Source organism: Astatotilapia calliptera, chromosome 11 (genome assembly GCF_900246225.1).
Source record: "Astatotilapia calliptera chromosome 11, fAstCal1.2, whole genome shotgun sequence".
NCBI lineage: Eukaryota > Metazoa > Chordata > Actinopteri > Cichliformes > Cichlidae > Astatotilapia > Astatotilapia calliptera.
The window spans coordinates 15,146,781-15,164,921 of record NC_039312.1 but is presented as its reverse complement, the minus strand read 5'-3'; the positions used below and the strand labels follow the sequence as shown (position 1 = coordinate 15,164,921).

General features: G+C 40.1%; 1 protein-coding gene across 3 annotated transcripts in view; it reads right to left on the bottom strand.

Moving 5' to 3' along the window:
* usp45 (ubiquitin specific peptidase 45) overlaps positions 1-18,141 on the bottom strand; it is a 42,116-nt gene that overhangs the window by 14,008 nt on the left and 9,967 nt on the right. For 2 of the 3 annotated variants that reach the window (XM_026183566.1, XM_026183567.1), the window contains 5 exons: positions 17,406-17,506; positions 16,116-16,216; positions 7,131-7,279; positions 4,355-4,450; positions 4,012-4,142 (listed from right to left, as the gene is read on the bottom strand). In XM_026183566.1, the coding sequence (XP_026039351.1) occupies positions 4,012-4,142; positions 4,355-4,450; positions 7,131-7,279; positions 16,116-16,216; positions 17,406-17,506 (578 nt within the window). The remainder of the gene's footprint in view (positions 1-4,011; positions 4,143-4,354; positions 4,451-7,130; positions 7,280-16,115; positions 16,217-17,405; positions 17,507-18,141) is intronic. The other variant, XM_026183568.1, reaches the window with a different exon arrangement.

The window sequence follows — 18,141 nt, the reverse complement described above, 5'->3', positions numbered from 1 at the left end:
AGCCATGGCTATAATCATTAACCCCTGCTAAGTAGAAAAAAACCATTTAAACTGTGCTGATCACAGACTGAAGGCCCCATTATGCAGTGTGCTAACACAAACATACAGGGAAAGACTGATAAAGAAATGATAAAAGCGCTGTTAGCCCTCACAGGCCAAGGGCAGACCCAATCCTCTTTGAGTGAGAAGAACTTGCAGAGGATGGCAGGACATTTTCAGAGTACAGGTACTGTAAAGGTCGCTGCAACAGAAAGAAAAATGTCCCAGTAAACAAGCAGTTCTTGGCCTTGGCCTTTCAGATCAAAGGCTTTAGGCCTGAGTAAATGTAGATAGGCTGCTGTGAGGAGTCGTCTAAAAACAGGTGATAGCGCAGGCTATCATCAGGCTCAGAATCATGCATGTTCTGTGGTGTATAAGTAAATTTTAAAAAAGTTAAGTTGCCAATCACAACACTAACAAAAAAGCAACAAACAAAAAACAAAAACAAAACCCAAAACAACCCCCCCCCCCAAAAAAAAACAAACAACCCAGACAAAACAAAACCCCTCATTAAAAATAAATATATATTGAACACTACATACAGCCTGAAAGGAATCTGCAGCAATTGTGACCAGAGACAAGTGACTACAAGCAAAATAACTGCTGGCGATGGGAAGTGGGCGACACCCAAGAAAAATTTCTCTCAATTCCAGGTGATAGTACATACATTAGAGGCTCGCCCAGACCACTGGAACCTGGCTATCCACAAACAACCGTCCGTCAGCTTCAAAGCGATGTGTGATGAATGCGTTACTTCAGTGTTCCTCACTTTTTGAATTGGATAATTTGGCTTCAAGACATCAAGATGGCGATACCAAAAACAGTCATCCCTGCTTCCTTGCCATAAACAAGGGGTTCACCAAAACGAATAGCTCTGCACGTTTGGTTTGACGCAACCATGAAGGGGATTTATGTCTCTGGCTGGAGCAAACCAGCAACTTTTCACCTGCCAAGTGAATGTGTTAACCACTACACCATGGGATGCAAAAAGTCTACATAAACTTCATACCTGTAAAAGGCTACAACATACAATAACTTGAATGCTTATATCTCTATCCATTAGATCAGCGGTCCCCGACCCCCGGGCCTCGGACCGGTACCGGTCCGTGAGTCGTTTGGTACTGGGCTGCGAGAGTTGAGGCTCAGGTGTGCAATGTATGGTTTTCAGGGTTTTTATCGGTTTTCAGCGTTATTTTGTTATCGTTTTGATCGTTAACTCTGTTTTCCTGGGTCTTTTCACGCGTGTTATGAATAAATCTTCTTTTTTTCGGTACTGGTACTAGTTTTATTTTGTTGTATTTATCCGCGACACCTTAAAGGCCGGTCCGTGAAAATATTGTCGGGCATAAACCGGTCCGTGGCGCAAAAAAGGTTGGAGACCGCTGTATTAGATTATGTGAGTTGAATTTACCTAAAAAAAAAAAAAAGTTATAAAAACAAAACATTGATAATAAAGTGCATCAAATATTATTGTCATTGGGAATAAACATGAACGCTGTAATTGAGCAATAAAATAAAATAACATATCCCCTGTTTCCCACCTCTTTGCCATTTGAAGCATAAAAACAATGTATTAAAGCTGTCATTTTACTGTACTACAATAAAGCTGTATGGAAAAATGAATAGATTAATCATTTGATACAGTTTAAACAAAGAGTAGCATAAAGTGTGGTGAAGCTTAAAGTCAAATCTGTCTATTCAAATGTATTTTAGTGGAATAGATTAGTTCTACTTGAAATTAGACATGTATGAGTGCATAAGAGTGTGCAGTGCTTGCTGTCTGAATGCATAATTGCCTGCATGCGTTGCAGGGCGAGGTGGTGCCAGGTGAGGTGGCATCCCACAAACACACACTACACAAACACCCACAGAGGTCTGTCTGATAAAAGCTAGGTACCAGAATAACTATAAAAGCCGCACCAGAGAACGATCCAGTCATCCAACGTCAAATGCTCTGGTCATCCACCTGCACTACTAAACAGTGTGAGGCCCCAGCCCCCCTCCATACACACAAACACGGTGGACCCAACCAGCAGGGTACCAAGCTCAACCAATAAGTCAGCCAATCAGACACCCACACTTTTCATGTAAGAGCAAGGTCTGCCTGTCACACAGTCTGTCAGACCTTGGATCAAATGCGACACAGGTGGCACAGCCATGTGGAGAGAAGCAGGAGAACTACAAATGGCTAGCTACAGCGGTACAGTGATTTGAGTGCATGTTCCGTGTACGTCAAGGTTAGTGTGTGTGAAAGGCATTCAGCAGAGACCATGTGCTACTGGGGTCAGGCTGGTTAAAAGTGTGCACTGCTGCAGTAAAGGGATGAAAGCAGGTGGAAACTGTGGCTCCTGCAGTGGTGATGGAGAACAATAATTATGGTGAATTCTGATGGCTTCACTGACCCTGAAACCAAACATTGGCAGGAGTCTGAAGCTGGTGTATGATGATTGGTGATTTTAGGTCCGCAATTACACAACCAGAGTTCAAAATGTCTGAAAGGTTTGTCAATAAAATCTGTGTACTCAAAGTACAGATACTTTTTTACTGTGCTTACGTACTATTTTCAGATATATGCAAGTTGTTTTTTTTTTCTGCCTACTTTTTGCTTTTACTCCCTACATTTTTTAAATATTTGTAAGTTTTTATTGATTATCTTGCACAAAGTATTTACATTAGGAGCGTTATAACATTCCTGAAAATAAGAAACCTGGCATTTATATGTATAGTATTTGTCCATACGCAATTTTGCTAAACATTGGAGACAAACATATGACAAACAATTTCAACTCCTCAAAGTTGTAGCAAGATGGAAGTGGTATGTCCCGATTGAATTTTCCAGATGTTTTTTATGTAAAATGTTTTTTTTTAAATAAATATCTGGTTGTGATTTTAATTGTAGGCAAAAAAAGAAAAGAAAACCAAAAAAACCACAAACAAAACAAAACACACACAAAAAAAACAAGAAAGAAACCAACAAACCGAACAGTAGGACCGGTGGAAACAGCTGGCCCAGTCTTGATGGCATTTTCCACCTCATAGTTGTTTTACTAGGTAAGGTAAGCTATTTAGACAAAATTACTTCTTATCTCTTTAATATACTGGGTCCACTTAAACCAGGGTTTGTTGAATTTCTCTCTTTAAAGCTGCAAAGACATAGTGAGCCTCACCATTATAAATATTTGGTAGACAGTATGGTGCAGTTCTTGTATTCCTTCCAATGCTTGGAGCCATTTTCTTGTCAGGGTTTTCTTAGCTGACATTAACATAATTCTCAGTAGATATTTATCTGCTGGATTAGTTATATTTGGGAGGCCTAAGTACATATATAAGAAATCAAAGGGGATTTGTGTGCAGAAAATCTTTTTCAAACATTTGTGGATATCTTGCCTAACCCTAATTTTTGGGCAGGACCAGAATAGATGGTAGTGATTAGACTTCAGACTGCCACATACTCTGCAGGACCCTCTACAGTGTAGGCAACAGAAAATAGATACACATTTTTTATTTTCCTTCTTTGTCTTCTGATTCAAGATGAGTATCATTAGAATGAAAAAAGTTAGACGAAAGTGAAAGTGATTTCAATCTACTGAGATTATGTTATCATTACGTTAATATAGCACAAGGTTCAGTTAGCCTTGCATAAAAATAGAAGCATCCTCCACAGAAGTTTCTTACTTTAAGTGCATTTCTGAGCCTGTGCTTTTTTACTTGAGTATAGAAGTTGTATCAGTACTTCAACTTTTACTGGAGTATTTGTTACCAGTAGTATTTGTACTTCTACTTAAGTACAGAATGCCTTTGCTTTTGCCAACTCTGCTTGCTTCAGAATGAAAATATTCAAATCAACATAGCCTCTGCTCCAGCTTCACTAGCTTACATTACTTCTCATGTTCCCCACAGATGAGGGGACACATAAAGCAGAGGCTCTGGGTTCACAGGAAGTAGCAGGTGATATGAAAGGTTGTGCCTTACTTTTGGCAGAGTTGGTTGAAGAGGATTTTGGGATTGACACAGCCTTTCCCTGGATCCTTCATGTTGTGGAGGAAGGCAAACATGGCGGCAGTCAAGGGTTCTGGACTGGGCAGCACTACTGTTAGTGGACTCTGGAATAGGAAGAACACATGAAAGTAAAACATGTTGTTCTTATTTGAAGTAATTAGTATCTTGTTTATGAAATAAGGCCAGAAATACAGAAAACATGAAAATACTTCAATTTTAACTACTACTAAGTTCTAACAGCATTCAAAAATTTCTGTAATTATGCATATTAAAATATGCATAATTCTCCTTTATTAATGAGAATAATAAGCTGTACCAGATTTGTCTCTGGAGGGGGGCAGATCCTCAATTTGTACCCCTTCTCCTTCACCTCTTGGATAAGGTCAATGAGCATGTGTGTCTGGGACAGGTTCTGTGAGGAAAACAGAATCATGTTAAGACTGTTAAGCGGGGTCATCGTTTTCTAAAGGTGGGACTCGCTTATACAATATTAATGCAGTTTAACATTTTGCAATATACTGAGTACTGCAATAACATCTATTGTGATTTGTCACCTTTCCCCAACTGCAAATTATGTCCTCAAAGTTAGACTTTGTCAGTATCTGTTTCATTCATGTTATGGTTTTGTTGTAAATAATGGTCAAGCACACCAACACTGTCACTAAAACCTGCCATAAATGTTGCCAGTAAGTCTGCTATCAGTCTGCAATTTAAATTTGGGTCAAGTTGGCAATTACTTGCAATCATTTATGACAGTACAGCAATTAGCTGTGATAACTCATTAAAACTCACATGTGAAATTCACATTTAACCATTACATTTGGACTTAGCAACATTCCTGCTTTATATAACCAGTATACAACCATTTGGCAGCCAGTTGAATCCTATGGAGTTGTCCTCAGTGACAAAGACTCATTCAGACTGATGGCAACATGCAGACAATCTGTCTGTATTTATGAATTAAACAGAAATTATTTTCACACTTTTGACAATCTTTCAGAGGGATTGCAGTCGGTCCAAGTCAGACTGGAACTGTTTGCGGAAACATTGCCTCTTGCAATCAAAAGTTGTTGTGAGGATCTAACACTCTCAAGGTCTAAGCAACCATTTACTCACCACAAGATGCAGAATGTGAAAAAAGGGCAATTTTTAAAAATGTACTGAAGATCCTATTTTGTAGTTGTGTGACTGAAGGTAGCTTTGTCAAACCAAGTGTGTCCAGTGTTGGATGGTTTTTCGGTTAATTTTAATTAGCTAACATTATCTCAGATGAGGTAAATGAGGTGGGCCCTCTTTTTTTCTAAGTATTAGAATTTATTTAATAAAATATTGATATTTGGTGTTTTTATATCCATACAAAATAACACAATACCAAGCTGTGTTGATTTCCCCCACCATATCTGACACTCTGCCTCTGATTTCAACTGGGGAACAATATTCATCAGGTGCATTAGATCAACTGGTTTTAACTAGAGAATATTGTACATTAAAGAAGTGGCTCCAACTGATCAAAACCACAGATTCTAACATTTTCTTTCATAAGGCAAAGAAACAAGAAAAGCTATAATGTTTTAGAGATATAAAAATGTTTCTGCACTTAGCTTGTGGCAATATCATGTAGTCAACTAAAATAGCTGCGCAACAATGTTTTCTCCATTTTAGTATGATTTAGAAACTTGTGTCGAGTTTATCACTGAAAAAGGCAAAATTATCTATGATCTGTATGAATTAAATGCAGAGAAGATCCTTGGCGAGGAGATTGCTTGAAGCAGTCATTGTCCCTTCATGTTAGAGAAGCATCTTTTCCTCCCTTTTCAAGAGATATTTGTTTTGTCACATCCTGGCAATAAAGACTGTTGCTATGGAAAACACACAATGGAGCTGGCATTGTGAACACAGACACAGCTCATCCTCTGACAATTATGTGTTTTCACCAGAAAGATTGCAATTTTCAAGGAGACAATACAAACAGACAGGGAGAGGGAGGGAAAAGCATGTAAAGCACGCTCACTCGAATTTCAATCAACGAGGGAGACCCTGAGGGTGATTAACAAAATGGCGGAAAAAAAACAGCTTCATTGTTGAAGAGGCATGTCAGTTTGCAGTCACCATGACATGACCAGGGAAAAACTGAGGAGGGCTCTATAGCTGTGCTGTGCTGTGAACGTGCTCTGCACCAACCGAGTGCCAGTTGTGTACAGTAAAGTCTGGAAATATTTGTACAGTGATTCAAATTACATAATCTTGGCTTTGAATGCCAATATCACATCAACCACAGAGGAATCACAACTATATTTTGTCCAGAGTCATCCATTTTCAAGGTCTCCAATGTAAGGTCTAAAATAAAATGTCCATTTTAAATACGTTGAGTATCCTTTGAAAGCAATGACTCCCTGATGTTTAGAATCCGTGCACCTAACTAAAGGAGGAGCTTGATACTTTGTGATGCTTTTCCAGGCCTTTATGCTGTAGTGGTCTCCAGTTGTTTGAAGGTCTTTCTGGCTTTCCAGTATTGCAAGTAAGTGATAGACTTGGCCATTGCAGTAGTTCACTTCATTACCTTCAAAAGTGTCTGGATTGCTTTCAGAATATGTTTTAACTTATCTTTGAGTTGCAAACACCAACCAGTCAACACTGTTGAAAGCGAGCTGACAATATAGTTGATACGAGTTTTACTGTCTTTCAGATCATAGTATGCTTCAGGCCACAGATCACTTGTTTGCAACTCGTGGTGAACACCCTGTGTTTTTTCCCTCCTTCACAGTGTTCTTCACCTGGCTGCATGTTCTCAAGCAGTTCTTCTTTACCATAGAAAGGATACTATGATCATCCACCACTCTTGTCTTCCACAGATGTCCAAGAGTTCATGCACATTTACTATCTATGGCTTCTTTCTTTTTAAAGGATGCCACTGGTGTCACTTTCCTTGGGAGCTGTATGCCAAAAACAATGCTTCTGAATATTTTAGTGTTCTGTTAATGGCAAAAGTTTCTCAGTTCTTGAGTTCTGACCCAATATTATAAAAAGAGTAAGATTCAAGTAAAAACAAAATCATCAAGGACGAGTAACAGAAACAGAATAGCAATACCAACCTGCATAACAGCATTGAAGAAGCAGGTGTTACCAAGGTTATTGATTCCCTTAACAGGGACCAAAGCACTGCTGACTGAGCTCTTGCCTTTTGGTGGGTCAGCATAATCTGGTGGTTCTTCTCTGAGTTTTATGATCTTGGGTGATACTGCTGGAACACATAAAACAAAGAGGTACAGTAAAAGGCTATAAGTTAGAGTTAAATGGCAGGATTATAGTGTGCACGTGGTTTTGAATTAAACCTTAATATTATTTTTCATAACAAGACTGAAGTCAAGATGCACCAAGTGAAGTGGGGGTCTTGAACAAATTTCCATTGTCCTGGAATACTGGCCAAAAAAAAGAAAGAAAAAAAAAAGACTTTGCCTTGCACCAAAACTGGGACTGGGAGTAAGGTATTGGGATGGCAGCTGGAAGGAGAGCTGGGTCATTTGGGAAAGCAGATGACAGCTGTAGAAGTTTCCGCTGGTTAGTGGTGGAGGAGTGGGGGTTGGGGTTGGAGAGATGGCTCTCCAGAGCCAGCTGTTACTCCTGATCACCAATGAAAACTAACCTTCCACAGAAAGTAAGACACAGATGGTCAGAATCTAACAGTGGCATACAGCTTGCTGGGGACAGACTAGAGTTAGTACTGGAGCAGTGTGGGCTGATGGCGTGCCAGCAGCTAGCAATATAGCTAAAACCATGATGGGTCAACAATAACACGTTACTGACACATGCTAGTCTTCTTCACTAGTTAACTTATTGTTCTTAACATGACATCTTACTTTTGGAGTTTATCATGGTAAAAAATCATGAATAAATAAAAAACATAAATATGTGACAGTTGCAGCTTCTTCAGGTAAAACGCAGCTGTTGTTCAGAAACAAACGCCGATGTGGGAACACACCATAATCCTCTACAGATTGGCTTTTTTAATTTAGCAGCCTTAGGCACAGAAAGAGGTCTACGCAGTGAACCAGCAGTAATGAGAATACCAATGTAGCCATTATCAACTCCCTAAAACGATCACTGTACACAGCTGAATACTGAAATGAGAAACAATGAATGTGTTCTGTTTGGTATTAAAGAAGAAAATAGACTATTTTAAATGCTAAACAATAACCAAGCCAGGAATGAGACACACAAGCAACTCAAAAATGTACTACTCTTTAATTAACATTACCTATTTGCAGTGAAGAATGAGAAGATATTTCAGTCAGAGTGCATTTCATTTGTCAAATTAATTCATGAATATTTTGAAAGATTTATTTGTTTGTCTGTCAGGAGAAAGCTTTTCTTTAATTTCTCTAATGATCTGGAAACTTGATGTTCATCATATTTTTGTCTATTTAGTCCTAGTACTTTGGGATTTTCATTAACAGGATCTGTTTTTCTGCCTTAAACAGTAAAGGGCAAAAGCATTGAGCCACCGTTCATTTCTTTATATTTTGCTTCCCAGCAACCAGACTTTCTTGTAATCTTTTAAACTGGTCTTGAGCAATAGTTCTCCAGGCTTTCTGAAACTCTTCTGAAGCTCTTTTTTCACTCATTTTTTAGAGGAATATTTTCTTGTTTTTGTTTATTTCTTTGTTAATCCACTTAAAAAGAAAAAAAAATGCACCTAAATTAAGGATGAACCAGTGTTGTATCCATACATAACAGATAACTGTAATAGCAGCCTGTTGCAATACACAATTTGTTTCCTTTTCTTCACTAGAATGTGTGAATAATGTCAGAATCACAGTTTTGACAGGTATATAATAAACTTTTTGCACCATCAAGGTGATTACCAAAGAGCTATTAGCTGAAAACTTGGTATAAAATATCTAGGTATGATGCACCTAAGAAGTCATCATAGCTCAAAAAGAAATATGATGCATCTGACCCTTCAGTTCTACTGTTCACTAAAGCCTCATCAGAAATGGTCTCACTGGAAGTGTTGCTGGCAGTTAGCCATTCTTAAGGAACGGAAACAGGGAGAAAAGGCTTATACAAGAACTGGACTGAAGATCAGTGGCAACAGTACTGATGGAGTGATGAATCAATATGTGAAATTATTAGTCAAAATCTTTTCAGTATTTACAGAGGTCAGGAAAGATTTACCACAGTGTCTACAGCCGTCTTAAAAGCACGCTGGAGGCTCTGCCATGGTTTAATGCTAAATTTCAGAGGATTGTGTTGGAGTGCTTCTTAAAAAATAATGAGCACATGAACTTGTTAGAATTGTACAAACCCAGTTTTTGATTTGTATCCTGTACTTTCCTTTATGTTTGCATATGTTTAAATGGTCAGAGGGCCCGGTGGCGCCAGTGTCCGGCAGCCTCGCCTCTGTCAGTGCGCCCCAGGGCAGCTGTGGCTACAATATAGCTTGCCATCACCAGTGTGTGAATGTGTGTGTGAATGGATGGATGATTGAATGTAGTGTAAAGTGCTTTGGGGTCCATAGAGACTAAGTAAAGCGCTATACAAATACAGGCCATTTACCATTTAAATAAACCACAACAACCATTTTCCATTTTCTAGAAAATTAGTAGTATATATAGAAATAGTGGCCAAAGTCTTTAGCCCAGTACGCTATAGTGAGGCAGATCATCTTGTAGATGATCCCCCCCCCCTGTGGTCAGAGTAAGGCACAAGTGATAGAAGTGAACACGGACAATCCCTGTTATGACCAAGACTGCAGCAATCTTTCAAGCTGGGTTTGTAAAAAGCTAAAATATATTCTTTGATGCAGTACAGGACAATTGAAATATGCCATTTGCAATACGCTCTGAATGGCATCCATATTATCCAATTGTGTATGTTTCTGTTCCGTGTCCTGTGTCCTGTTTGTTTGTATATGTCTTTTTGGCTGCTGTTACAACCAAATTTCCCCTTGTGGGACAATTAAAGGATTATTCTATTCTATTCTATTCTATTAACATTGAGAACTGAATTCTTCTTAGCAGTAGTCAGTCCTCAGTGTAAAGAATTTGTGAATACGCCAGCATGATTTAAAAAAAAATCTAATAGTTTGTTATTGTAGTATTAAAAAAATTCAGAGTCAAAGGATTTTCATGTCATTTTAATCGTATTTAAAAAATATTGCTGAACAGAAGTTACAACAGTTGACGTAAAAAAAAAAAAAATTCAATGAGTTTCCTACTGCATAGAAAATATAACCTCTCTTCTGAGCTGATAATAAGACATTTCATTACAAAATGGCAAATTCTTGCAGGGACTGATGGAAGCACTTTCAGGTCCAAAGGCTGTTGAGAAATCCAATAATTGCAGAGAAACACAAAGAGAGTTTGGTCCATGAACACTTTATACATATAAGCGAGTCAAGAGAGCAAGCTAGCAGCGAGGTCACTAGCCTGAACCTGCTTATGTCCAAACCGAGAAATTCAATACAACAGTAAACCTTTAAAAGAACCTGCACCTTTGCTCTTGCCTTTCTCTTCCTCAAAACAAAATGGCCCTGCATTTGCACATATTGAATTTATAGAATCACTCTTTGTGCATGTTTACTGAAAAAGCTATTCAACATACAGCGATAGGTAAGCCCACTCTTGGCCGCTACCAAGCAAGCTTTCCCTCCCCAAGGCCAAGGGCATTAAAACGACCGTCCTGGTCACAGTCGGTGGAATGTGAGCCTTGGACTTTTATTTGTGGCCTTAAAAATTTGCATTTTATACTAAATCAAATTCCACTAAACAGTGTCTAAAAAAAAGGTCAGCTTTTCTTTTACATAGATTTGAGAAGAAATACCACAACAACTCTGTCACAATGCACAGTGCATAGTTTTTTTTTCCGTTGTATTTTCTTGCCTGCACCAATGCTGCTGCCTTAAATTATATTGCTTTAACAGAAAATATTTAGCGCTGATGAGAAATGAAGCAAGCGTATTTAAGCTTGTCCTCTAGATTTGGGATCAAGAAGGCAGGGGCGAGGTTCAGCTTGTCGGGACAACATGCTGCTGAGACGCTCCACCCAGTGGTGCTAAATGCATCTGGCTCTCTGTGCTGGCAACATCTGGAGGCCTATTTTCAATTTCAATATGCAGCCATAAGGGAGCTCCCATATGTCATCACATACAATGCATGGAAAACAAGTGGGGATGAGGAAAGGCCATGGCCTGATCGAAGGGAAAAAAAAAAAATCGGTGTATTTTTGGAGTTTTGGTGTGAGACTGAGAAGGTGTGAAAAGAGACATTTACGCACGTATGGACAATTGAGCAGAAGAGATAGTTGAGTGGGAGTAAGAGTGTGTAAATGAGCATGTCTACTTGTTGTGGTATTTGAGAGACACAAAAATCAACAAAGTGCAACTTGAGTGCGAGAGCCGAGACCTGCACTTGAGCTAAGAGAGAAGCAGAGGAATGAGGGAATGAAATGGATGGAATGGGGATGCCGATGGACACACACTGCATCTGGGACCGTCACCCAAGGTAAACAATGTTCAGGGAGCCATCTGGCTGAGACTGGAGGCGGAGGAGGGTGTGGGGGAGTGATGGGCAGAAGAGGGCAGTGTGGGGGAGTAGAGCGTGGAGGGAAGGGTTGCGACGAGCACAAGCATATGGAAAAGCAGATTTTTCCTCTCCCCGCAGCAGTCAGCGCAGGCAAATGTCAGCATGAGCTGCATCCACGCTTGACTGTGCTGCACTCGGCACCACCACCTGGCTCTCCTTGCTCAGCCACCGAGTATGGGCAGCAGTGACACTGTGGAGCCTTTCCCCAGGGCAGAGGAAAGCATCGTGGTGCTCGAGCTCACCCACATGCATGCATATACACCAACACCTCCTGTACTCCCTGCTCTTTTTCACACAACGGAAATACAAAGAAACATGCTTACTTTGGCAGGGAATATTACTAAAAGTACTTGCAAAAGAGAAAGAGAAAAAAAACAACAAACTGCCTTACATGTTCGACATTATCAAGCTGAAGCAAGGCTAACATCAGACTAAAATTCAAGCTCACAAAACAAAACATAACCAGTTTTGTTAAAAATTAATATTTTCAACTTTATTTTTAGCAGCAGCGCACCACAAAGACTTTTTTTTATATCTAAGAGAAACTTAATGTAAATTTATACTGATATCATCAAGACAAAGCACAGGAGTCTGCAAAAGTCTATTTTCAAAAGGCCTTTACTCTGCCTTCTTAATGCAGTTCACAGTTGGGCTGGGAGACTGTCAAATGCAAAGGCCAGTGGGCGTCATCCACGTTCACTTACAGTGCAGCAGTGCAGAGGGCCAAGGCCGGCTCACTTCATGCAGAGCAGCCAGTCAAGAGGAAGGCCAGGCAACACCAAATGTCTTATTAATTTGCTAATTTGTTGTGACTGCAGGGCATGAAAAGCCCGTTTCCTTGCCATCTGAGGCCAAGAGAACCCAGTGCCATGTTACTTACAGACACACACACATTTAAGCACACAGATTTTACTACCCACTATCTGGCCTACTTTCATGTGCGGTGGTGGGAATAAAGACAGAAGCACTCTTGATTACCTCCATGAAAGCACCACCAGGGGACAAGCCTCTTACTGGCTACTGACTCGGCAAAGCTAAACTGACAGTAAACTAAGAATTATGGCTTACAAAATTAACAACCAGGGTGAGGAAATCAGGTGAATAAAAGTGCCGTAATCCAACTACAGAATATCTCTGATTTAAGCCACGGTCTCAAAACTGGAGGCTAGAAGTGCAATTCTGAGTACAACAGAGACAAACAGCCCTGGTGCAAACAATATGTAAATATTCCTCATATAAACATGTGATAAATTTCCCACCATGACAGCAACCTATTTAGAAAAGGATTTAATGTGAGTGTGACCAACACCACACAGCAATAAACTTTTTGCAAACAAAACTGTTTTGGCCTTTGAGAATTGGAGAAAAAAAATTATAAAAGGGAAATGAGAGATAAATCCATGTTATTTCTGATCCAGCAACATTCAGAGTCAGCCACTTAATGCAGCTTTGATGTGCTGACTCTTACCTAGGGGTCCGTGTCTGTGTCAGCAGATATGAGAACATGAAACTTCTTACAATAGGAAAAGAAACAAAGGCAGAGCACATATATAAGTTGTGCAGCTACATTTGTCTGACACGACTGTGCACTGTATTCAGGTCAGTAGTAGTGATGCTGCAGTCTGTACAGTTCTTTACTGCATGCCTCCTATTGGGAATGCAGAAAATGTTGGGCGTACACACAGGGCAACGTGGCTGGATATCAACTAAAACTGTGTGAACTGGTCTGGCGCTTTTAGAGGAGAGTGACTGAAGCAACAACCTATGAGAGGGAAGGATATCGCAATCTGACATCAGGTCAAAGTCCTCCATTTAGAATGTTTCTGGAAACATGCAACAAGGTTACCTTCACATCCAAAACTTAGGAATGTCGACTATAGCAAGCTGTCAACCACACAGCAATGACACAACCAATGAAGCACATTATATGTGGATAAGGCTTTACTGGTGCAAGTTCATGTGCACAGGGTGGGCTTTAATTAATGTTAAAATTAATGTTTAATACAAGGATGTTTATGATGATTTGGCTATGTTAAAAAAAAGAAAAAAAATTGTAAAGCAACCCTGAATCATTTTGAAAGGTATTTAAATAAAATTGCTTGAATACATTAATACACACATGCAGTCCAGTGATACTGTATATTAACACTCAGATTTTCTTACAATTATAATGCAAAGAATGACTCGATTCACAACAAACATTTTAATTTGCTCCACAAAGACTCCCCAGCTGTCTTACATGCTGCATTCTAGCCCCCCTGAGGTCAAGTCGCTTTTTTACCCGGGACTCTGGCACTTGAGCTGAAGGCCTTGATGGTGAGAGACCACAGTTAATCGACTTTCTTTCTTCCTGAAGCTGTTGTTGTACAAAATTATTATAGATTTGGAAAAAAATCCTTGCTGGGCTCTTTTGTGCTTAGGGACTATAGGAAAGAGAAAGAAAAAAAAAACAGAGTACAACAGCAGCTTCTTGAGAAACCCTGGCCTCCACTGAAATGCAATTTCACAAGCTCCTCAACAAGCAACGACCATCTATTTTGCTGCAACAATGGCTGTCCGCTTCTATACCCATTTGGCCGACCGGTGTGGAACAATCAGGTGGCAAGAAAGGTGACAAAAAGGTGACACATAATTCAAAGAAGCAGAGCTGTTGGTAGCTACAGTCCAGCTCGGCAGATCAATCCCCACCAACAACGGACTGTGGCCTGGCACTGTGTACAAAAAAAGGCTATTCCACAGACATAGGTATATAAAACAAAACACGCAACACTGCTCACCTATAGTCTTTAAAAATGAACAACACAAAATCAAAAGTGTATACCTATGTAAATTTGTCAACCCACCACATGTCTAACTTATGAATTCTCTGTACATTTCTTTTAGAGTCTGTGTGTAACACACACTATGTAGACACTTTTAAAACACTTCAAAGAATCTGAATTTTTCAGGTATGTAATGTACTTAGAGGAGAAAAGATATTCAGATTTATTGTGCCAGGAAGAGCTTGTACTCTGTGCTGCAAAGAACACTTTGTGCCAGTGAGAATTCAGTTAAGTGTATTACTGAAACTTAAAGCTCTTTGTAGAGGCCAAGTGTATAGTATGAGCTGGAAGAAAATAGGGTATCTGCTTGACTTGAAAGTTATTTTTAACATTCGGCGTTATGTGTATCTGTGAATGTGTGTGCATGTCCACTGAGAGTTAACGCGCTCCAGCTGTTAGGATCCAGTTGCTCAGACTTGTTGAGGACCCTGGCTCCCACTAGTGCAGCACACAGGCCCAGAGGTGGTGAGACATACAGCAACTTAACAGAGGAAGCTAGGGACAGAAACGGATAGCGATGGAAAGACAAAGAACGACAGATCACAGGGCTGAACCCTGCGCAGCTGCGCTTGTTCTTCAGGGAACCCAGCCGGGGAAGCAGCGCTCAAGCGCTTAATTCCACAAATATGTGCAGTCATGCAATATGCAAGGTGGGGGCAAGGGAGGGAGTGAGGGGAGAGATAGCTGCAGAATCAATCTTGCAACTTCCACAGCCATGGCTTAGATTGGGGACCAGCTTGCCTGGGCCTCAGTGGCTGGCCTCTGGCCACTGGCAACTGGGCAGCATGCAGCGGGCGATGCAGAGACGGCCTGAGAGACTGAAAGTGATGATGCCCACCACCCTGATCAACTACAGTCTGCTAGGAGGTCTTTCAGCACGCCAGCACAAAGCAAGAGATGCACACTGAGCTGAAGGTGTAGGTACATGTAAGTATTGAGAATGGGAGTTGATGTCTATATGGATGACTGACTCAGTGTGGGATGGGGGGCTCAGGTGGTCTAAGTGAGGGAAAAGGACAAGTCTGAAGGTAGTAAGTAATGCTGAAAATGCTGCAACTAAAATCCAACTCTATTCTACATCTAGTTCTTAGTATTTCTAGTAAGTTTTATTGCTTTTAATGACAAGTTTGCTGCTCTAATTCAATTTTAGACCGACAGAAGGGTAGAAAGAATATTCTTCAAGCACTTAGCAGCATAGAAAAGCAAAACAAAACAAAACAAAAAATCAGACAACCATTTCACCCATTTGAATAGTGTGGGGTGTCTCTGCATGAAGAACAGTAGGTCAAACTTCACATGACCATTGCCACCAGGGGGAGCAGGTGTACTGCAGCCGACTGCTGGAATGTCAGCCCTTCACTTAGAAGAATAACTTTTCTGATAGGAGCCCGTCTTATTTGTGGATCTGGCCACAACGCAGCCGCTAACTGGCTCATATACTGTTATTGTGCTTTTGCCTTCTACTCATAGACACAAAACCTAGACTGACCAGAATATTAAGCAAATTATGTAACATGAGATGTATTCAACTAAAGAAAGGATCACCAGTTTAAAGGAATGATAAATCTTGAGCTACACTGTCATTTGGCCCTGCTGAAACTGCAGTAAGCATGTACGTTTTGTATAACTGAGGCTTAATTTGACAACAGTGGATGGCCAGAAAACACCTTACCTGATGTTGCCTTGACAGAGTGCTTTTGTAAAAAGTCCAGGCTCTGAGCCAAGGCCTTCTTGTTGCAATGAGTCGAGAGCTCTTCACTGCATTCGAAACACCTGTCACAAAGAGAGAGGTTAATAAGACCGGGTTCATTTTACTTTAGAAACTAATAAGACAGTATTTAACATCCGAATTGCTTGGCTAGAGTGGAAAGCAGTTTAGAAATCATGATTAGGGATGGGAATTGATAAAAATGAATCAGTGTTGGGGTCATTACTCAAAAATATATTACATATATTACACAGAACACCTTTCTTAAAGTGTTCTTCTACTTAATTACTTCTACTAAAAACTACTCATTACGTTACTTTCATGTTACTCTGTAAAATGATCTGAAACGCAACGTCTCATAATTACCATTTAACTACATAAACCTACAGGCTACAGCCCCACACACCAGCACAAATCCCTATCCTAATAAGAACACACGTGATCTTTCTCTTAGTATTGATGTATGAACACAAATCAAAGATGAAAACCAGAAAAGAGACTTTAAACTGATCGTCACAGTGATTTTACTGTAGAAACATGAACAGGTAGACACGGAGGCTGCAGCCAGACCGCTCAGGCTCTGTTACCTGTTGAATTTAAGCAGCGGCTTCACCGCGAATAACTGCTTACTTTATCACGGTGCTGTTCTGGTGTCAGCATTTACTCAGCTTTAACATCCCATCTAGCTTAGCACAGTGTCGGTGAAAGTGCTTGTAAAGAGCCAAAGTTGTGTTAACAATATAATGCAGTTGTTTCTGTCTTGGAGCAGTCTCCACTTCATTATCGTGCTCTCATTCTTTTATGCAATAAAAATAAAAGTAATGTCCATATCCATGCTGTAAACTGTGACACTTTTTTCCTCCCCTGACACACAAACTGAAATCAGCTGATTGCAGCAAGAGCTCAAGATCTGATAAGCAGGATCGATAAGCAGGCAGACTAATGGTTCCAATGGATTGGACTACTGGGAGCTGGTTCTCGATTCCCATTCCTAATTATAATGGTGGAAAACAAATTTTATTTTATTATTTATGAGCCTAAAATGATGTAAAATAATTTACAAATAAACAAACTGGTCTTAGAATTGTGGTAGCCAGGATCAAAAAGACTGCAGGTGCCTGTTGTTTTCTATTTGAGCTCACATGCTGGCAGCATTCTGACACATGCCATCGCAAGGTGACAAACAGGGCACCATTGTGTGCAGCCTTTGCTTCTTTTCATGACAGTTCACAATTAACTTCCTGGGTTTCTCACCAGGCCTTCCATGTGCTCAAACTGATGGTGATGCAGTGTGACTCTGGGTGGAAAGCCTGTTGATGCTTCACAACATGCTGGATCCCTGACTGGTTACAGCCCTGTAAAAACAGAAATCTTTGTTGGCAACCATAAAATACACTCTGGGCTCACAACATTTAAGGTGCAACAAATCTTCAAGAGCACAGTAGGGTGAAAATCTTTATTCAGGGTCATGTTTAGACTTCCTCTTTTCTTGAAAGTTCCAACAGGCCTAACCACTTCATTATGGACATTTTCTTCACTAGCCACGTACCCTAACAAACAAACCTGAATGCCTAACCCCAAGCCCAAACCTAACCATGACCTAATTGTAACCCTGAAACTAAAACCACATTTTAAGTCTCAAAAATGCCTTCAACCTCAAGGGGAGGTGCAATAACTGAGCATCAGAATGATGATATAAGTGACTTTGGGCATAGCTTGGCTGTTGGTGGTAGAAGGGCTGAATATTTTAGAAACTGCTGATCTATGATTTCCCCCACAAAGCCAAGGCAACAGTAACTCAAATAACCACTTGTTACAACAGAGGAATGCAGAAGAGCATCTCTGAACATAGAACACATCAAACCTAGAAGCAGCTGCGTTACAGCAGCAGAAGACTGTGTCTGCAGAAAAATGAAGCCACAATTTACACGGGCTCACCAAAATTGAACAACAACATAAAAGTAAATAAATAATTTTTAAAAAATTGGTT